This window comes from Sapajus apella, unplaced genomic scaffold, assembly GCF_009761245.1.
Source record: "Sapajus apella isolate SASKATOON/1434 unplaced genomic scaffold, GSC_monkey_1.0 scaffold64, whole genome shotgun sequence".
Lineage (NCBI taxonomy): Eukaryota > Metazoa > Chordata > Mammalia > Primates > Cebidae > Sapajus > Sapajus apella.
The window spans coordinates 2,115,146-2,134,240 of NW_022437004.1; the positions used below are offsets into that span (position 1 = coordinate 2,115,146).

At 39.0% G+C, this 19,095-nt stretch overlaps 1 protein-coding gene across 4 annotated transcripts in view; it reads right to left on the reverse strand.

The window, feature by feature from the left end:
- Positions 1-1,691: 1,691 nt before the first annotated feature.
- The window catches only part of GTF2B (general transcription factor IIB), a 33,688-nt gene continuing 16,284 nt past the window's right edge, over positions 1,692-19,095 (reverse strand). For 3 of the 4 annotated variants that reach the window (XM_032247800.1, XM_032247799.1, XM_032247798.1), the window contains exons 3-7: positions 11,444-11,577; positions 7,359-7,505; positions 7,101-7,230; positions 5,311-5,592; positions 1,786-2,189 (exon numbers count right to left, since the gene is read on the reverse strand). In XM_032247800.1, coding sequence (XP_032103691.1) covers positions 2,056-2,189; positions 5,311-5,592; positions 7,101-7,230; positions 7,359-7,505; positions 11,444-11,577 — 827 coding nt within the window. In that variant the 3' untranslated portion in view covers positions 1,786-2,055. Of the gene's footprint in view, positions 2,190-5,310; positions 5,593-7,100; positions 7,231-7,358; positions 7,506-11,443; positions 11,578-19,095 lie in introns of all 4 variants that reach the window. The other variant, XM_032247797.1, reaches the window with a different exon arrangement.

The window sequence follows — 19,095 nt, forward strand, 5'->3', positions numbered from 1 at the left end:
GCGCCTATAATCCCAGCTACCTGGGAGGCTGAGGCACAAGAATCGCTTGAACCTGGGAGGCAGAAGTTGCAGTGGGCGGAGATCGCGCCACTGCACTCCTGCCTGGGCAACAGAGTGAGACCCAATCTCAAAAACATAACAAACCCACCAAAATCATGGTTATTTCTGGGCAACTTACAGGTATCTTATGTATTTTCCTAATTTTCTATAATGTGTAGGTACTGACCTTTGATAAGTGCAAAAATAACCTTTGATAACTGCAGAGTGGTCACTGTCATCACTGAACGGGGACCTCTGGCTAGTCACTAGAATCTGGGAGCACTAGAGGGCACCACTGTTCCTCTTAGTCCATACGTGGAAATGTGTGGTGCTAGGGCTCAAAGATGGTGCCCAGAGGGAGATACAGACTGAAACTTGCTTCTTCCTAGGTCTCACGCTGGGTGGGACAGGTTCTACATGACTGGATGATAGTATCTTTTCTGGTGTTCTCCCCCAGCTGTGAGCCATACTGGGTGAGTGCCTTATGTTTTTTTCAAGGGAGAAATACCACTTGTCTTCATGGTACCAACACCCATTCCCGTTCCATGGTCAGCAGAATGGCAGTGGAGGTCTGCTCTTCTAAAGGAAAGTCCCTCTATGAGCCAGAGTCTGACCTTGCTCACCAGGCCACAACAGGAGACTGTCTTTCTAATCTGGTGCTAACCTCCTTTCAGATGTTTCAGAACCATGACATCTGTTTCCAGAGCAGTGAATAGTGGCGATGTCTAGATGGATACAAGTCCCTTGTAAAAACTACCTGATCAAAGAGCAAAATGTTGGTCTTCTCTTACAATGGGTAGAGGTCAAATGACCTTATATCATTGTTCCTCAAAGAGTGATACACAAAACTTCTAACACATCACAATCATGTAAAGGGTGCTGGTTAAAAACAGCTCCTGGAAAATCCCAGGCCCATTTAAATCTTATTTAAAATGGTCTTTAAGCTAGGTGTGGTGGCTCACGCCTGTAATCTAAGCACTGTGGGAGACTGAGGACGATGGACTTGAGGTCAGGAGTTCTAAACCAGCCTGTCCAACATGGCGAAACCATCTCTACTAAAAACAGAAAAAAAATTAGCTGGGTGTGGTAGTGGGAGCCTGTCTGTAATCCCAGGTACTCGTGAGGCTAAGGCAGGAGAATCCCTTATCCCTTGAACCCGGGAGGCAGAGGTTGAAGTGAGCTGAGATCACGCCACTGCACTTCAGCCTGGGCAAAAGAGTGAGACTATGTCTCAAAAACTAAGTAAATAAATAATAAATGTAATGCTCTTTAGCCTCTGAGCATACCAGTAAGCATAACAAAGAATAAAATAGAACCAGAGATATGCAGATTCTACAGCATTAGATTTTAACATTCAGAAATTAAAATCTGTTGATCTGCTGCTACTATTAACTTACCAGCATCATCTCTGCTCAATAAGCTGAGAAAATCACATATTTAGAACATTTTAATCTTTCTCAATCTGGTACCTTTCAAGGCCCAAGCTCATCACTTTTTGTTTAATAACATACATATTAATAAATCTCACATACACATCCTTTCAAACTGGAAACTAAATATGATGTTGATATTAACAACGGTTCTCAAAAGCTTTTGCTCTTTCCATGGATTTATCAAAAAAACTGTATATATAAGAAAAATAATGCAAATTGAGAACCTATCAGCTTTATTAGCTGCAATGATTTGCATTATTTGTAATTATGTATAAGTTACACGTAACATGTAATTATAACAAAAACTTTAGTCTGCAAAATGTTTTATTCAAGAATTACATAATTTCAAATATCTTCCAAAATACAGTTTCCTAGATTGCTACAAAAGAAATCTGATAAGAAATTTAAATCATTAAATATGTTTCACTACTATATACATACAGAATGCCAAGCAATAGTAGTCAGCCCTGGAATGCGTACCATGTCTTGTTCTTCCTCACGAAAGGCTTGACGCAGCATTTTGTATAGGCTATGTACAATAGGCAAAGTTCTGTATTCATGAATTGGACTTAGCTGCCTCAATTTATAGCTGTGGTAGTTTGTCCACTGGGGTGTCAAATTTGAAGTCTGTAGGAAACAGATCTGGGGCTCGAGGATAGATGAGTCTGTAGGACTGTCTGATTGTAACGTCAGCAACACCAGCAATATCTCCAATTTCTAAAAGACAAAAAGCAAAACATTAACTGTCACTTCCATCCTACCTCCTGTTTACTACCTGCATTATAATTTGTGAGATATGATAGTATAAAGTGCCAAACTTAAAGACAAAACCCGAAGTGCTAATTTCTAAAAACCAATAATGGAAATACATACTAAAAGGTAGAAAGTGGGAGCTAAAGTTAGTAACAATAAAAATGGTACTAGTAGTTACTACTTTACAGGGCTGTCAATGTTTTAAAGGGTTTAACTAATATAAAACGTGAATAGTCTTCAGATCTTAGCTGTAGGAGTGTTATACTATACTGGATATCATATTTAGAACTGCTCCTTTTTCTTTATAAATCTTTGAGGATTACAGAAGTACTCCACAAATACATTCTTGTAAAGAAATTCACTTTACATTTATGTGTTTGAAAGCTCCCATGTAAAATCTCCCCCAGCTAACTTCTGTTAAGAGGTCCTTATTAAAAACAAAATGTGACACTATAAATACTGTTCTACAATCTTTTTTCTATGTAATACATCAGAGATCAATAGCTATTAAAGCATACGTAAATTTTTATATTTTTTCACTGATACAAGCACATACTTAAGCAAGTATTTCGAGCTCATATGAACATTTCTAGTCTGTTACAGAATCTTAACAGACCCACTTTTACCCTTAAAGTCACTATCCCTTTTTTCCTTTCAAAGTCGTTAAAAAACAAAGGACTGCCACTACAATATTTGGTTACGTATTATGAATATTTTATTAAAATGGATTTTTAAACATCATTTATTTATTTAGAGATGGAGTCTCACTCTGTCACCCAGGCTGGAGTATGATGGCAAGATCTTGGCTCACTACAACCTCTGCCTCTGAGGTTCAAGAAATTCTCCTGCCTCAGCCTCCTGAGTAGCTGGGATTATAGGCACCTGCCACTACACCCAGCAAATTTTTATATTTTTAGTAGAGATGAAGTTTCACCAAGTTGCCCAGGCTGGTCTCAAACCCCTGACCTCAGGTGATCCACCCGCCTTGGCCTCCCAAAGTGCTGGGATTACAGGCGTGAGCCACTGTGCCCAACCTAAACGTATTTTAATACAAACTCATTTTACCACCTTTTCAGTTGATTCAAATCAGTGAGATTCTAGTGATTTTCACTGTGAATGCTTCCCATCACTGTGCAATTAGCTAATTTTAAATTTCTTTATCTCACTGCATTATTCTAGATCTAAATTCCAATAAATGCCAACAATTTGACTGTCAATTGCCTGCTGTGCAGGGAAGAAAAGGACCTTAAATTTGAAGACATTTCATATAAAGCTAAAAAGCAGAAGGCACCAAGATTAATGTTTTTGTGTTGCTCATTAGAATAAACTTTACAACTAAGAATGTGCCTCAAGAACAAGCTGCCTAGCTCCAACTTCTCAATTTTACTACAGATTCAAAATTTCCTTAAAACATGAGTGAAGGCCAAAGGGAATGGATAATGGCTCATTTAAATAACTAATGATTGGCTTCCTTTCTCTAATTATTCCTCTGTATCATTTATGACTCTTATCAACATACAGCCTAAGCTGAAGGCTGCTGTGAATACGGTATTACAAAGTTATTGAGGCCAGCAACCCACTAACTCACTTTTTTGTTTGTTTTGAGACGAGTCTCTCCATCTCCCAGGCCGAAGTATAGCGGTGGGATCTAGACTCACTGCAACCTCTGCCTCCCAGGTTCAAGAGATTCTCATGTCTCAGCCTCCTACAGGTGTGCACCACTATGCTTGGTTGATTTTTGTATTTTTAGGAGAGACAAGATTTTGCCATGTTGGCCAGGCTGGTCACTGCACCTAGCTTGTGAATTTCTTTATATGCATTTGCTCATGAATAATTTCTATAATCCTCAAAGATTTAGAAAGGAGTAGTCACTTCTAAATTTAAAAGGGAGTCATTGGGCCAGGCGTGGTGGCTTGTGTCTATAATCCTAGCACATTGGGAGGCGGAGGCGGGCAGGCAAATCACGAGGCCAGGCATTTGAAACCAGCCTGGCCAACATGGTGAAACCCCATCTCTACTAAAAATCCAAAAATTAGCTGAGCATGGTGACATGTGCCTGCAGTCCCAGTTACTCAGGAAGCTGAGGCACGAGAACCGGAAAACTGAGGCACAAGAATAGTACTTAAACCCAAGAGGTGAAGGTTGCAGTCGGCTGAGATTGTACTACTGCACTCCAGCTTGGGCAACAGAGCGAGACTGTTCAAAAAGAAAAAAAAAAGGAAAAACGAAAAGAAATCCACTTACTACTTCTGGTGAAAGTTTTCCTATAACACTAAATTCAAACATGGTTTTAGAAGGCTGAACTATTTACATCTACTTATTTCAGAATTTGTATTAAAATTTGTAAAATACTGTACAAGATGGGAAAAAAAAAAAAAACCAGGCTTCACAGAATGTTAAAGGTTGATGGCCAACACATATTTGACAGTGTGTCTATCTGTAGGATCCCATGCCAAGCAGTGAGAAACAAAGCATGCCTCCCTGACCCCTAAGATTTAAAAAGTTAAGTTCGGGGAGGAAATGAGTATTCAAAATGATCAGGAGTAATACATTTAGGGGACAAAAAAGAACTTGTAAAAATAAAAGATAAAAAAAAAACAAAAAAAAACTTTAGTTTGTGTAACAAGTTTCTCTCTCTGAACACTTTATGAGCTACTTAAAAGCAAAACATATTTTCTTAACGTTTTGAGGCTGAGGAATGATGTCTTAAATGTGGGTTGTTTTTGTCTGTTTATTTGTTTGTTTGTTTTGATACAGAGTCTTGCTGTCACCCAGGCTGGAGTGCAATGGCACCATCTCGGCTCACTGAAACCTCTGCCTCCCAAGTTCAAGCAATCCCCCTACCTCAGCCTCCTGAGTAGCAGGGCCTACAGGCTCATTTTGTAAGTTTAGTAGAGATGAGGTTTCACCATGTTGGTCAGGCTTGTCTCGAACTCCTGACCTCAGGTGACCCACCCGGATGAGCTACCCCGCCCGGCAAGACGTGGGTTATTGATATTTACCTGCTTCACACTTAAAATGGAAAAACAATCACATGTTGCAAAATTCACAGTTTACTGCCACCCTTCCTGAGGACAAACCCTACCTTTTTGGGTCCTCTTTTCAGCTGATGCCTGTGAGGCCATGTAAATAGCTGCTGCTGCCACAGAGATGGGGCTCCTCCCGGGAACCAAGTCCAGTTCCACAGCTTTACGGGCTATATGTGTAGCTGCCATCTGCACTTGTTTAGGAAGACAAAGGTTGGAACAGAACCTGGACATAAAGTCCCCAGTTGTAATCAAATCCACACTGGTTTCTAGCGCTTTCAAAATAAGTTTAAAACACCGACCAATTTCTTTCTTAGAAATTCGTGATACAGCACATATTTCTAAAAGAAAAAAAGTTTAAATATGTCAATTATTTAAGCCATATAGTTCATTTTAAAATCTACCATTTCTTATTATAAACATAATATACATTCTAATTGTAAAACATTCAATCATGCCTTAAAGATGAAACCCTAATCCTCTCAGTGATACTTCCCACAGAGGTAACTGCAAATTTCTCAGTTAACTTTAATGTTCATCACACTTTGTTTTTGAGACAGTCTGTCACCCAGGCTGGAGCACAGTGGCATGATCGCGGCTCACTGCAACCTCCACCTCCCGGGCTCAAGTGATTCTTCTGCCTCAGCCTCCTGAGTAGCTGGGACTACAGGCGTGCACCACCATACCTGGCTGATTTTTCTATTTTTAGTAGAGATGAGGTTTCACCATTTTGGCCAGACTTGCCTTGAACTCCTGACCTCAGGTGATCTACCTGCCTCAGCCTCCCAAAGTACAGGGATTACAGGTGTGAGTCACTGCACCCAGCCTAATGTTCCTCACTCTTTAAATTTAGGTCTTAATCTTTCAAAATATTAACTTCTCTAAAGATTAATCCATGCAAGTAAATTTCTTTAAAGAAAAATTCTTTGATATTTACATATTAATCTGTTGTAAGCGGTGTGTTATCAAGATGAAAGAAGCTGAAGAGTGTCTCTTAGGCAACACAATGTCATGTGTACATGAAATCCCTGCGATTATGAGCTGTGGCTCGATGAGAAAAAATATCTGATGGTGTTATTCCCAGATGCAACCATCATACACTTTCTGAAGAAATTTAACAAAAGCCCTGTTGTACTTATAACAATAAAAAAGATGATCAAGGCCATCACCTCTTCACTTTTACATAAGAAAACATAAAAAATACTGAATGGATGAATGAAGGGTAAGTATAGTCTTCAGCTAAACTGAGCTTTGGTAGTGAAAGTCAGTGTGCAACACTGTGAACAACTGGTCACGTGTTCACATGTAACTGCAAACTGGATAAAAAATACCAGTTCTTTCTAAGCCTCCAACTGAAGTGTAAAAGTGCAAACAATATATCTCAAAAGAAAAAACTTCACTGCCATTTTCTTTTTTTTTTTCCCTGAGACGGACTGTTGCTCTGTCACCCAGGCTGCAGTGCAGTGGCATGATCTCAGCTCACTGCAACCTCCGCCTCCCGGGTTCAAGCAATTCTTCTGCCTCAGCCTCCCAAGTAGCTAAAAGTAAAGGTATACACTATCACGCCTGTTAATTCCAGCACTTTGGAAGGCCAAGGTGGGCAGATCACCTGGTGTCAGGAGTTCGAGACCAGTATGGCCAACATAGCAAAACCCCATCTCTACAAAAATTAGCTGGGCTTGATGGCACGTGCCTGTAATCCCAGCTACTCAGGAGGCTGAGGCAGGAGAATTGCTTGAACCTGGGGGGCGGAGGTTGCAGTGAGCCAAGATTGCGCCACTGTACCCCAGCCTGGGTGACAGAGCAACACTCCATCTCAAAAAAAAAAGAAAAAAAGCTAAAAACTTACCTTTAAATGTCCTAGGAACCCCTTCTTGTCTACAGGCAATATAGAGACAAGCGGAAGCTATAGCATCGTTAGCTCTTCCCTTCAGGCTCTTCTGTTCATACACTTGCTTGAATAAATTATTTGTTCGATCCTTCAAAGCAGAGAAACTAAGTTTAACTCTATGCTATTTAATTAGTTGCAATATCAAAATTTCATGTGTTCGTTAAATTATGCTAAGTCAATGCCAGAATGGCTTAAAGGAGGTAGACAAGAACTTACAACTATATTTCGAGGTAGATTGATTCTGTCTGCCATGGTAGTGATTTCTTTGAATGCATTCATCATTGCCCGATCAGAACTGCTCATTGTTCTCCGATTCTGGTACTTAGAATTCCCAAATTCATCAAAACTTGCAGCTCCTGTACCCTATAAAACAGTTTTAGGACTATGAAAAAAAATTTTGCAGAGCATGAATAATGGACAATTTCTATGAAAATAAAACTTACACGATCTGATTTTATATAGATTAGAAACCTGCACTGTGCATCCTGCCCATCCCTCAAGTGAAAAATGTATCAAGTTAAGGTGTTTCAAAGAGGGTTTCTATCAAATACTTAAGGAACATGTAATTCTAAACAACTGCTAAAGAACACAGCATATGAGATGCTTAAAGCATATAAATAAAAATATGATATGAAAACTTGGCAAAACAATGGAAAAAAGTCCAATTTCACTTATATGATAAAAATATTAAATATTAGAAAATAGAATCCAATAGCATATTAAAAGGTAGTATATCATCATCAAGTGGAGACTGTTCCACAAGCTATTATTAGAAAATCAAATAATGTAAAACATTGTATTAATAGATCTAAGGAGAAAAATCATGATTGTTTCCAAGGTGCTAAAAAGGTAAGTGAACAAAATTCAAGTTCACCTTTGATAACTCATAGTACACTACAAATGAGTAATTCTTTACATTAGAAAACTCCTCTCCTCTGCCCAAAGCCAGTAATATAATTAATGGAGAAACATTACCAGCATCATCACCAAAATCACAAGACAAAGGCACCTCCTACTCCTACCATTTTGTAACACTATTGGAAAAACTAGCCAATATTATTAAGCAAGAGAAAAATCAGAAGTACCAAACTGGAAAGGAGGTGATAAACTATCTGCAGATACTATCTTTATATATCTGGAATATGCAAGAAAATCACTAAAAAACAGCTGATGCTATAAATAATTCATTAAAGCAGCAAGGTCAAGATAAGTAGAAATCAATACCCTTCATATGTATAATCAACCAGTTAAAAGACAATGAAAGCGAGTATTTCAATTACAACAACAACAACAACAACAAAAAATCTAGGAATAAACTTGAGAAACACGTGAGATGTTCATGAAGAAAACTTTCAAACATCTCCTGAAGGCTACATAAGATACGTAAGGAAATGAAAAGGCATTATGACATGAGTTTTTGGACACAAGATTTCTCATGAAGAAGTCAATTTTCCCTATGTCAATTTACAAATTAATCTGACCAAAAGCCCAGTGAAAATATTAAATATTAAAAAACAGGCCGAGTGTGATGGTGCATGCCTGTGGTCTCAGCTTCTCGGGAGGCTGAGGCAGGAGGGTCACTTAAGCCTGGGAGTTGGAGGCTGCAGTTAGCTGTACCACTGCACTATAGACGGGGTGACAGAAAGAAACACTGCACTCTAGACTGGGTGACAGAAAGAAACCCTGTCTCAAAAGAACAAAACGAATGAGCTAGGTATGGTGGCTCACGCCTGTAATCCCAACATTTTGGGAGGCTGAGATGAGTGGATCACCTGTGGTCAGGAGTTTGAGACCAGCCTGATCTACATGGCAAAATCTCATCTCTACTAAAAATACAAAAATTAGCTGGACATGGGGGCAGGCTCCTGTAATCCCAGCTACTCAGGAAACTGAGGCAGGAGGATCACTTGAACCTGGGGTGGACGCTGCAGTGAACTGAGATCACGCCACTGCACTCCAGTCTGGGTGACAGAGCAAGACTCCATCTCAAAAAACAAACAAAAAACCCCACAGAAAACAGAATCCAACAATGCATTGAAAGGTAGTATCTATCAACCAAGTGGAAACTATTTCAGAAATATATTATTAGAGAACCTAATAACATAAAACATTGTATTAATAGAGCTAAGGAAAATCAAGATAAACTCCAAAGATACAAATAACGCTGGTGAACAACATTTTGTTTTAAAAAATGAAACAAACTTAACTTTTAAATGGAAAAGACTAGTGAAGAAAATGCTGAAAAAGAAGAGCAATGAGGGAAAACTAGTTAATAAATATTAGAACAGTGTGGCATGGCATTCGGCTAACTGGACCAGGACAAGACAAGACAGAAATCCAGAAATATTCCCAAGTACACATGGAAATTTATTATATGAAAAATGTAGCAGCTTAAAAATATTTTTATCTTGGCCAGGCACGATGGCTCACGCCTGTAATCCCAGTACCTTGGGAGGCCGCGGTGGGCAGATCACTTGAGCCCAAGAATTTGGGACCAGCCTGGGCTACATGGCAAAACTCTGTCTCTCAAAAAAACAACAAAAACTTAGCCAGATGTCATGGCCCACACCTATGATCCCAGCTACTCGGGAGGCTGAGGTGGAAGGATTACCTAAGCCTGGGAGGTAGAGGTTGCAGTGAGCTGAGATCATGCTACCGCACTCCCACCTGGGCGACAGTGTTAGACCCTGTCTCAAAAACAAAATATGCAGGGTTCGGCATGGTAATTCATGCCTGTAATCCCAGTGCTTTGGGAGCCTGAGGCGGGAGGATTGCTTAAAACCAGGACCAATCTGGACGACAGAGAGAGATTCTGTCTTTACAAAAGAAAATTTTTTTTTTGAGACAGAGTCTTGCTTTGTCACCCAGGCTAGAGTAGAGTGGTGTTATTTTGGTTCACTGCAACCTCTGCCTCCTGGGTTCAAGAGATTCTCCTGTCTTAGCCACCAGAGTAGCTGGAATTACAGGCGCCCACTACCAAGCCTGGCTATTTTTTTTGTATTTTTAGTAGAGATGGGGTTTCACCATGTTGGCCAGGCTGGTCTTGAACTCCTGGCCTCAAGTGATCCGCCAGCCTTGGCCTCCCAAAGCTCTGGGATTACAATCATGAGCCACTGGGCTTGGCTAAAAAAATTTAAAAAATCAAAACTAACCAAGTGTGGTGGTATGGGCGTGTAGTGCTAAGCTACTTGGGAGGCCAGGGCGGAAGGATCACTGGAGCCCAGTTGTTTGTGCCTGCAGTGAGCTGTGACTATGCCATTGTACTTACTCCAGCCTGTTGCCCAGAAAAGTTTTCTTTTTCTTTTTTTTAGACGGAGTTTCGCTCTGGCACCCAGCATAGAGTGCAGTGGTGCGATCTCAGCTGATTGCAACCTCCACCTCTGGGGTTCAAACAATTCTCTGCCTCACCCTCCTGAATAGCCGGGATTACTGGCACCCATGACCACACCCAGCTAATTTTTGTATTTTTAGTAAAGACAGGGTTTCACCACCTTGGCCAGGCTGGTCTTGAACTCCTGACCTCGTGATCTACCAGCCTCAGCCTCCCAATGTGCTGAGATTGCAGGAATGAACCACTGTGCCTGGCCAGACAAGTTTTAAACAAAACTTGTTTGAAAAAGAAAAAAAAAGGAGACTATGCAATATACATATGAAGTCATAAAATAGAATATACATCTTTGATTAGTTCTTAGTAATACTGTCACTATTACTTCCAACTCGGATAACAGAGCAAGAGAGTCAGGCTGCCAAGGAAATTATGCTACTGCCTTACATAATAATAGCAGCTACCACTTACTGAGCGCACAGTACATATTATAGAAGTACTTTACATACATTCTCATGAAACCCTCAAAAATCTCTGTAAGTACTCATACTCATTTTACAGATAAGAAATGTAAAAGTTTAGATAAGTCATAAACTCGCTAATATTAGAAAAGAGGCTACACTGACCTCCCATTTATCTTAGGTGGTACAGAGGGAAAAGAGAAGACATTCTTGATAATCGAAGAATATATCAATATTAATTCATGAAGATCACACTATACTCATGTTTTGTGTGTATACAGAATGCGATTTATGAAAAAAAGAGCCTGATACAAAGGCTAATTTTGATTTAATGATCTTCCCCACTTTAAAATGGAAGAAATACACAAGTTAGCCATCATTCACAATGATATTACTAGCAAATCTTATTAGATAAGTCCAGATTTTCCATTGGTGCAGTGACTGATACTTATGCAAAGTCTCCAAACTCTCAGGTCACCCTGCAATTGGTAATGCCTGCGAAATGGACTTATTACCTTGCCAATCATGGTAGACAAATCACCATCACTCAGAAGAGGATTCTGAGAATCTCCAACTCGAGATGGATCTTTTGTTGCTTTGTCATTGCTGAAAGTTCTCCATTCAGATCCCACATCGATAACCCGGTCACCTAAGAATACATGTACACATCTGAATCATTTTGTCAAGATAAGGTTTACTTAACTACACTGTCCAATGCCCAACTAAGCCATTTTATTCCCAGGAAATCTCAACATGGACATCTAGGCCTCAGCTTAAATATCACATTTCAGACATTTGTCCTAAAGAATTCCTTTAACTACTGTGCCAGTCCAATAATAATCCTCTTGAAACATTATGCTATGATATTCTAATTCTTGGAAGAAAAAGAATTAGTCAAAAGTAGCAAAGTACAGCTGTTCATATGTGATGCAAAGGTAGTAATAATGATTAAGAACCAAATGCACAAAATTTGCAACAGGCATGGGAAAAAACATTTTTCAGAATGGTATTAATGCACATAATTTAATATTAAAAAGTCACTATGTTTTCATGGGAAATGCTTCACAGAAAATAAGCCTAAGCTTCTGTCCCAAAGTAACAATTTGATGAAAAATATATTTGGTCAAATAATTTATAAAGAATAAACTTCAAGCCTAGAATCACTGAAAAGAAAGCCTGGTAGGCAAACTCTTCTCTTTAAGCAAAGAGGCAGCATCTAAATATATCATGTCAGAAAAAGCAGAAACAAGTAAACCTTATTAATTACTGTTTTGGTGAGAAAGTTCAATGTCTGGCAATACCTTCAGAGTAGACAAAGGTTAACACTGAATACTTACACATGCTATTCGTTGTGCCCTTTTGTAAACGTTCTCATTTAATCTTCACAGCCTTAGGTAGGTCCCACTTTTATTGCCACTTTACAAATAAGATTAACTAGTCTAAGATCACACAGAACAGAAATGCACATCATAGTCTGTTCTACACTACAACTGTAAAACATGAGCTTTTTTAGTTCAGTGTGATGAAGCTGAACATAGGAACCAGACCATTTCATCTGTGTATACATAGCAAGCAGAAAGAAAGAAACTGCAGAAACCAGTTACTGCAGCAATTAGAAGTTACAATTAAGTCAATTAATATAATAGTCAAGAGTATAAACTCTGCCATTTGCTGCTTAGCCTTGGAATATTACTTCATTTCTATGTCTTTATTACCTCGGCTTTAAAATTCTCCTTAACCTCATATTTTAAAGATTACAAAGTTTAAATAAGTTATAATGCCCATGTATAGTGCGTGTAAAGTGCTTCAAAAGTAGCACTAAGTGCTCAATATTTGCTACTTACTGCTATGAAAATTAGAAAGATAGCAAATATTCTGAGGTCCTCCATTTTTGGTGGGGATGATAAGGGAGAGGCATCAGTTTAAAACATTAATCTCCATAGAAGACTTCAAAAGTTTCTAAATGCTCTGTTGCAAGTAATTGATCAGGACGGCAAAGAACAGAGAAAACAGAAGGAATTCCACCTAGACCATGCTAACTTTTTAATTTTCTACATGAAAATTAACTTAAACGCTCATAAACAATTAGAGTATAGTGATCATATAATCTAATCTTAGTGACAGATTTAAGAAAAGTCCAGGCATGGTGGTTCACAACTGTAATCCTAGCACTTTGAGAGGCTGAGGAAGATAACTTGAGCCCAGGAGTTCAAGACCAGCCTGGGCAACACGGTGAAACCCTGTCTCTACAAAAAATGCAAAAACAAATTAGCTGGGTGTAGTGTCATGTGCCTGTAGGGAGGCTGAGGTGGGAGGACCACCTGAGCCCAGGATGTTGAGGTTGCAAGGAGCCGTGACTGCACCACTGCACTCTAGCATGGGTGAGTGAGACCCTTTCTAAAGTAAACAAATGCTCAACAGAATGATTCATTCCTGAAGGCTCTGACAAATTTTTTTTTTTTTTTTTTTTTTTGAGACAGGGTCTCGCTCTGTCACCCAGGCTTGAGTACCGTGGCACAATTTCAGCTCACTACAGCCTCTGCCTCCTAGGCTCAAGAAAGCAGCTACAGATGTACACCACTGCCACCTGGCTAATTTTTGTATTTTTTGTAGTGATGGGGTTTTGCTATGTTGCCCAGGCTAGTCTTGAACCCCTAGGCTCAAGCGATCCATTCACCTTGACCTCCCCAAGTGCTGGGATTACAGGAGTGAGCCACCACACCCAAAAGAAAAATGTTTTTTCTTTAAGCAGCTGAATCACCAGAGGAAAAGCAGATTATCACTTGGACTACCATGTGTCCACATTACAAAGGGATTGAGATTAGAGGCAGAGTTCCCATCTGCCATTCCTGTATGCAATGAGAACAGCCAAGGAAGACAGAAGCAGGGCGGTAAGTTAGAAGACAATTTTAATGTATCTCATTGAGCAGGTGGCCTGAAATAAGGAGAAAAGTGTTAGATGGACAGAATTACATGGACTTCTGTTTCCTCCTCCTCATAATAAACATCACTAAACTTAGAAAGCAATTCTAATTATACAGATTTTAAAAAGATACTTAAAAGTATAAATTGTCATTGCGCACTGAAACCTTACCATTGTGCAGTGAATATTATTCACCAACAAGCCCATGTCCCAAAGAAATCACACTAAAGAGATCAACTTTTCTTCCTTTTTAGAAGAGAATACTTGCTCACTAAAAAAAGGTATGTTAGAAAAAAATTACCTGCATTCCCAATACCCAGTGACGACCACTATAGTTTTCATATTTGGTCTGTGTTTTTCATTTGTGTGTATACACCTATTTTGTATGTTTTCCTAAAATTTAAATTAGATAATTATGCCTGTTTCATGACAAGCTCTTTTCACTAAATTCATCATAAACACGAACATAGTATTTTTAGACAAAATTTAGTCCCTTTAATAGCATCCAACAATTAAAGTGATACAATGGTGTTTCCATGCACATGTTTTCAAGGAGAGAAAAAAGAATCTAACTTTCCTATTTGACAAAATAAAAACACAAACATGCACAGAACAAAAACCACCAAAAATCACTGTGGTCTTCAAACCCAGCTAAAAAAATCATCAAATGTCATCATTAACTTGTAATATTTTTATTAACATAGATGAGTATATTAAGAGAACGGCATAAATGAAAAGGTAGGAAGATATGCCCAGATCTTTTAAGTCTATCTAGAAATCTAAAGATAAACCATTAGTTAGTGAAGATGCTTCATTTCATAGCATTTTCTGAAATACCTTACCATGAGTTACATTTGCTGTCTGCTTTATATTATTATTAAAAACACAAGATGGATTTTTTTAAGGTAGTATAGTATAAATAGAAAACGCAGCACTGAGTGGTGATGTAATTTTTCCACATACGTAAGAATGATCTAAATGACTTATTCAAGAATCTGTGGTTTGTGCTAAGAGCTGTTCCCTTTTTTTATATTTTACTACTCAAAAGAGCATTCATAAGGAATAAAGTTTCCAAAATAACTCAATTAGCATACCATGAAACTACAACTAGTCCAGCAGATTAAGTGCATGAGTAACAAGAAATAGGGCAAGGCCATTCAGAAAAAAAATAGAATACATAAAGCATTTTCATTTGAGGAAAATCTAAATGGAGTAGTATTTTTACATGTTGCTCTGGAAGAAAGCTGCAAGACAAAAATTTTTCAAGGGCTAGGTGGTACAAGACAGCCATGCCTGGGTATAATCAACCTTTCAAAAGAAAGAAGCCAGCCAATTAGCAAACACACAAGACTTAACATATCCTTTAATGTTCTAGAAACAGAGAAACACATGAACTTCCACTAGTTTCCCTCTTTACCACACACTGATTTTTGTATAGTTAACACCAGATAGTCTATGTGAAGAAAACTTAACAAAGAAATAGTATCAAAGAAAACTTAACACTACTATAATACATATATATGCACTATTCCTTCCTCCATCTAGAGTGTGATCTTTAACATTTTTAATCAAGTTCCCCATCCAAAAAAGTAAATGCACCCAATATTTGTATTTATGTATTTCACACATGTATAGCTCTCAATCCATATATGAGTGATGTCTAAAGAATATTAACTAAAACATTTTACCATATTCTGAAGAGAATACAAATTCTATCTCTTTATTTTTCAAGAAGAAACCGAGAGTAGTTGTCAAAAATCATGCGCCAGTTTAAAGTGGTTCACTTTGGCACCTATCTTATAATCTGGCAATTCCATTCTTAAACTGAGTTGGCCTTCTGTATCTGTGTATTCTGCATCCACGATTCAACCAACTGCAGATTGAAAACATTTGGGGAAAAAATGCCCCTGCACTGAACATGTACAGACATAACAACTATTTACATAGCATTTACACTATGTAAGTAATCCAGAGATTATTTAAAGAATATAGGAGGATGTGCACAGGTGATAGGCAAATATGATGTCATTTTATATCAGAGACTACAGCATCAGCAAATTTTGGTATTTAAGGGAGGTCCTGGAACCAGTCCCCTAAGGACACTGAGGGATGGAGTGAGTGTATATTTACCCATTAGAAACAACCCATCAACAGAAAAATGTGTGCAATGGAATATTCTTCAGTAAACAAACTACTGATACATGCAATAACATAAATACTTTTCAAAACTTTTTGAAATTTTTCTGAAATTATTTCAAGCCCAAAATGTCAGTAACAAAAAAGTTCATACTGCATGATTTCATTCATATGAGGCTGAAGAAAAGGCAAAATAATCTGAGAACAGAAATCAGTTCAGTGGCTATTACTGGATGGGAGTGACTGGCAAGTGACATAAAATGACTTTTTTTTTTTGTTAGGAGACGTGGTCTCACTCTTTTGCCCAGGCTGGGGTGCAGTGGCATGAAATCAGCTCACTGCAATCTCTGCCTCCCAGGTTCAAGCAATTCTCCTGCCTCAGCCTCCTAAGTAGCTGGGATAACAGGCGCACGCCACCACATCCAGCTAATTTTTGTATTTTTAGTAGTGACAGGGTTTCACCATGTTGGCCAGGCTGGTCTTGAATTCCTGACCTTGTGATCCGGAACCACCTGGGCCTCCCAAAGTGCTGGGATTACAGGCATGAGACACTCCGCCTGGCCAAAATGACTTCTAAGGTGAAGGAAATGGTCTCTATATTAAGGTGTGGGTTACACCAGTACATGCACTGTCAAAATTCAAACTGTATACTTTATTGTATGCAATTACAGCTCAATAAATTAAAAACTCATTCCCAGCTGGGCGCGATGGCTCACGTCTGTAATCCCAGCACTTTGGAGGCCAAGGCGGGTGGATCACCTGTGGTTGGGTGTTCAAGATCAGCCTGACCTACATGGAGAAACCCTGCCTTTACTAAAAATATAAAAATTAGCTGGGTGTGGTGGTGCATGCCTGTAATCCCAGCCACTCGGGAGGCTAAGGCAGGAGAATCCCTTGAATCCAGGAGGCGGAGATTGCAGTGAGCCGAGATCATGCCACTGCACTCCAGCCTGGGCAAAAAGAGCGAAATTCCATCTCAAAAAAAAACCTCATTCCCACCAATATGCTACTGATTTTGAATTAAATGACACCAAACCTATATATTATTTTGGGAACGAGAGAACAATTCTTATCTTCTTTAACCAGGGAATACTCTTTCCTCAAGGTCTTTTTAGGTTTCAAAATAATATGTATGCCATGCTTAAAACTAGACCTACATTTTTTCTCATGTTAAAAATCTCATTTTCTAACTACTAATTGCTATATTTTATATGCTTACATTCAGCCACTTTTAATAGACTTAATTTTTTTTGACTATTCTAGATATAGAACCACATCAGTGGCAAAAAACATATTCCATTTCCAAAACTTAACTTTCATTTCTATTTTATATCCAAAGCACTAGTCAAAACTTTCAAAACAATGCTCTTGATTTTAAACTGAAACATTTCAACATTATGCATACAACTGAAAGTCTTAACAGCATTCTTCTCTTAAGTACCTTAAATAGGAGTAAGTGTTGAGTTTATTAAATGTCTGTCTTCTTACTAGACCACTGTGTTTCTTACATACTGTCTTCTTTTTGTTTTTTTTTTGAGATGGAGTCTCAGTCAGTCACCCAGGCCTCAGTCACCAAGGCTGGAATGCAATGGTGCGATCTTGGCTCACTGCAACCTCCACCTCCCAGGTTGAAGTGATTCTCCTGCCTTGGCCTCCTGAGTAGCTGGGATTACAGGCATGTGCCACCACGCCCAGCTAATTTTTGTATTTTTAGTAGAGACAGGGTTCCCCTATGTTGACCAGGCTGCTCTTCAACTTCTGGGCTTCATGTGATCTGCCTGCCTTTGCCTCTCAAAGTGCTGGGATTACAGGTATGAGCCACCACGCCCGGCCCATGCTGGCTTCTTATGTTGTAAAAAGGTAACCACAGTTGTTTGAGAGTTATTATTCTGTAATCCTTATGTGTTAGGATAAATCAAGTTATCATGGAATAACAATTTTAAAAGCTCAGTGTCTTAAAATGAAGGTTTATTTCTATTCACATTACATGTCTACAAAAGGATAACAGGAAGCTTCTTACACCATCCTTATTCAAGGTGACAGAATATCTATCACCTGAGATATCGTCACAGTTACAATGGATAGGGGAATGGAATGTGGGAAATTAGACACAGACCTAATGGCTTCTGACCAAAAGTGACATTAACATTTACACTCACATGCCACTGGCCAAAGCCAGTCAAGTGGTCATGTTTCACTTCAAAGGGGAGAAATACAATCACACTATATACCTTAAAGGAGAACCACAAATGCTAAAAGTCATTAGTGCCGTTTCAAGTGCCAATTAGCAAAGGTAATTCAGTACTGTATTTCTGGAGATTTATGTATAAATCCATATAAAAAGTTGTTCTTTTTATTTTTTTGAGTTGGAGTTTCGCTCTTGCTGCCCAGGCTGGAGTACAATGGCATAATCTCAGCTCACGGCAACCTCCACCTCTGGGTTCAAGTGATTCTCCTAACTCAGCCTCCCGAGTAGCTGTGATTACAGGCGTCTGCCACCATGTCCAGCTAATTTTTTGTATTTTTAGTAGAGACAAGGTTTCACCATATTGGCCAGGCTGGTCTCGAACTTCCGACCTCAGGTGATCTACCCGCCTCAGCCTCCCAAAGTGCTGGGATCACAGGTGTGAGGCACTGTGTCTGGCACAGAAGACTGTTCTATGACTTCCCTTTTGTACCAAATGACAAACTGAGGAATTAGAGATAACTTCATTGTATTTTGGCATTTGTCACAGAGAAGTAATCTGTCAATATGATTTTAGGTCCTTTGAAAGTAATCTTTTTAGGCCAGGCTTGGTGGTGGCTCACATCTGTAATCCCACAACTTTGAGAGGCTGAGGTGGGCAGATCACCTGTGGTCAAAAGTTCGAGACCAGCCTGACCAACACAGTGAAACCCCGTTTCTACTAAAAATACAAAATTAGCCAGGCATGGTGGTGCATGCCTGTAAACCCAGCTACTCGGGAGGCTGAGGTAGAAGAATCGCTTGAACCTGAGAGGTGGAGGTTGCAGTGAGCTAAGATCATGCCATTGTACTCCAGCCTGGACAATAAGAGCAAAGCTGTCTAAAAAAAAAAAAAAAAAAAAAGAAAGAAAGTAACCTTTTTA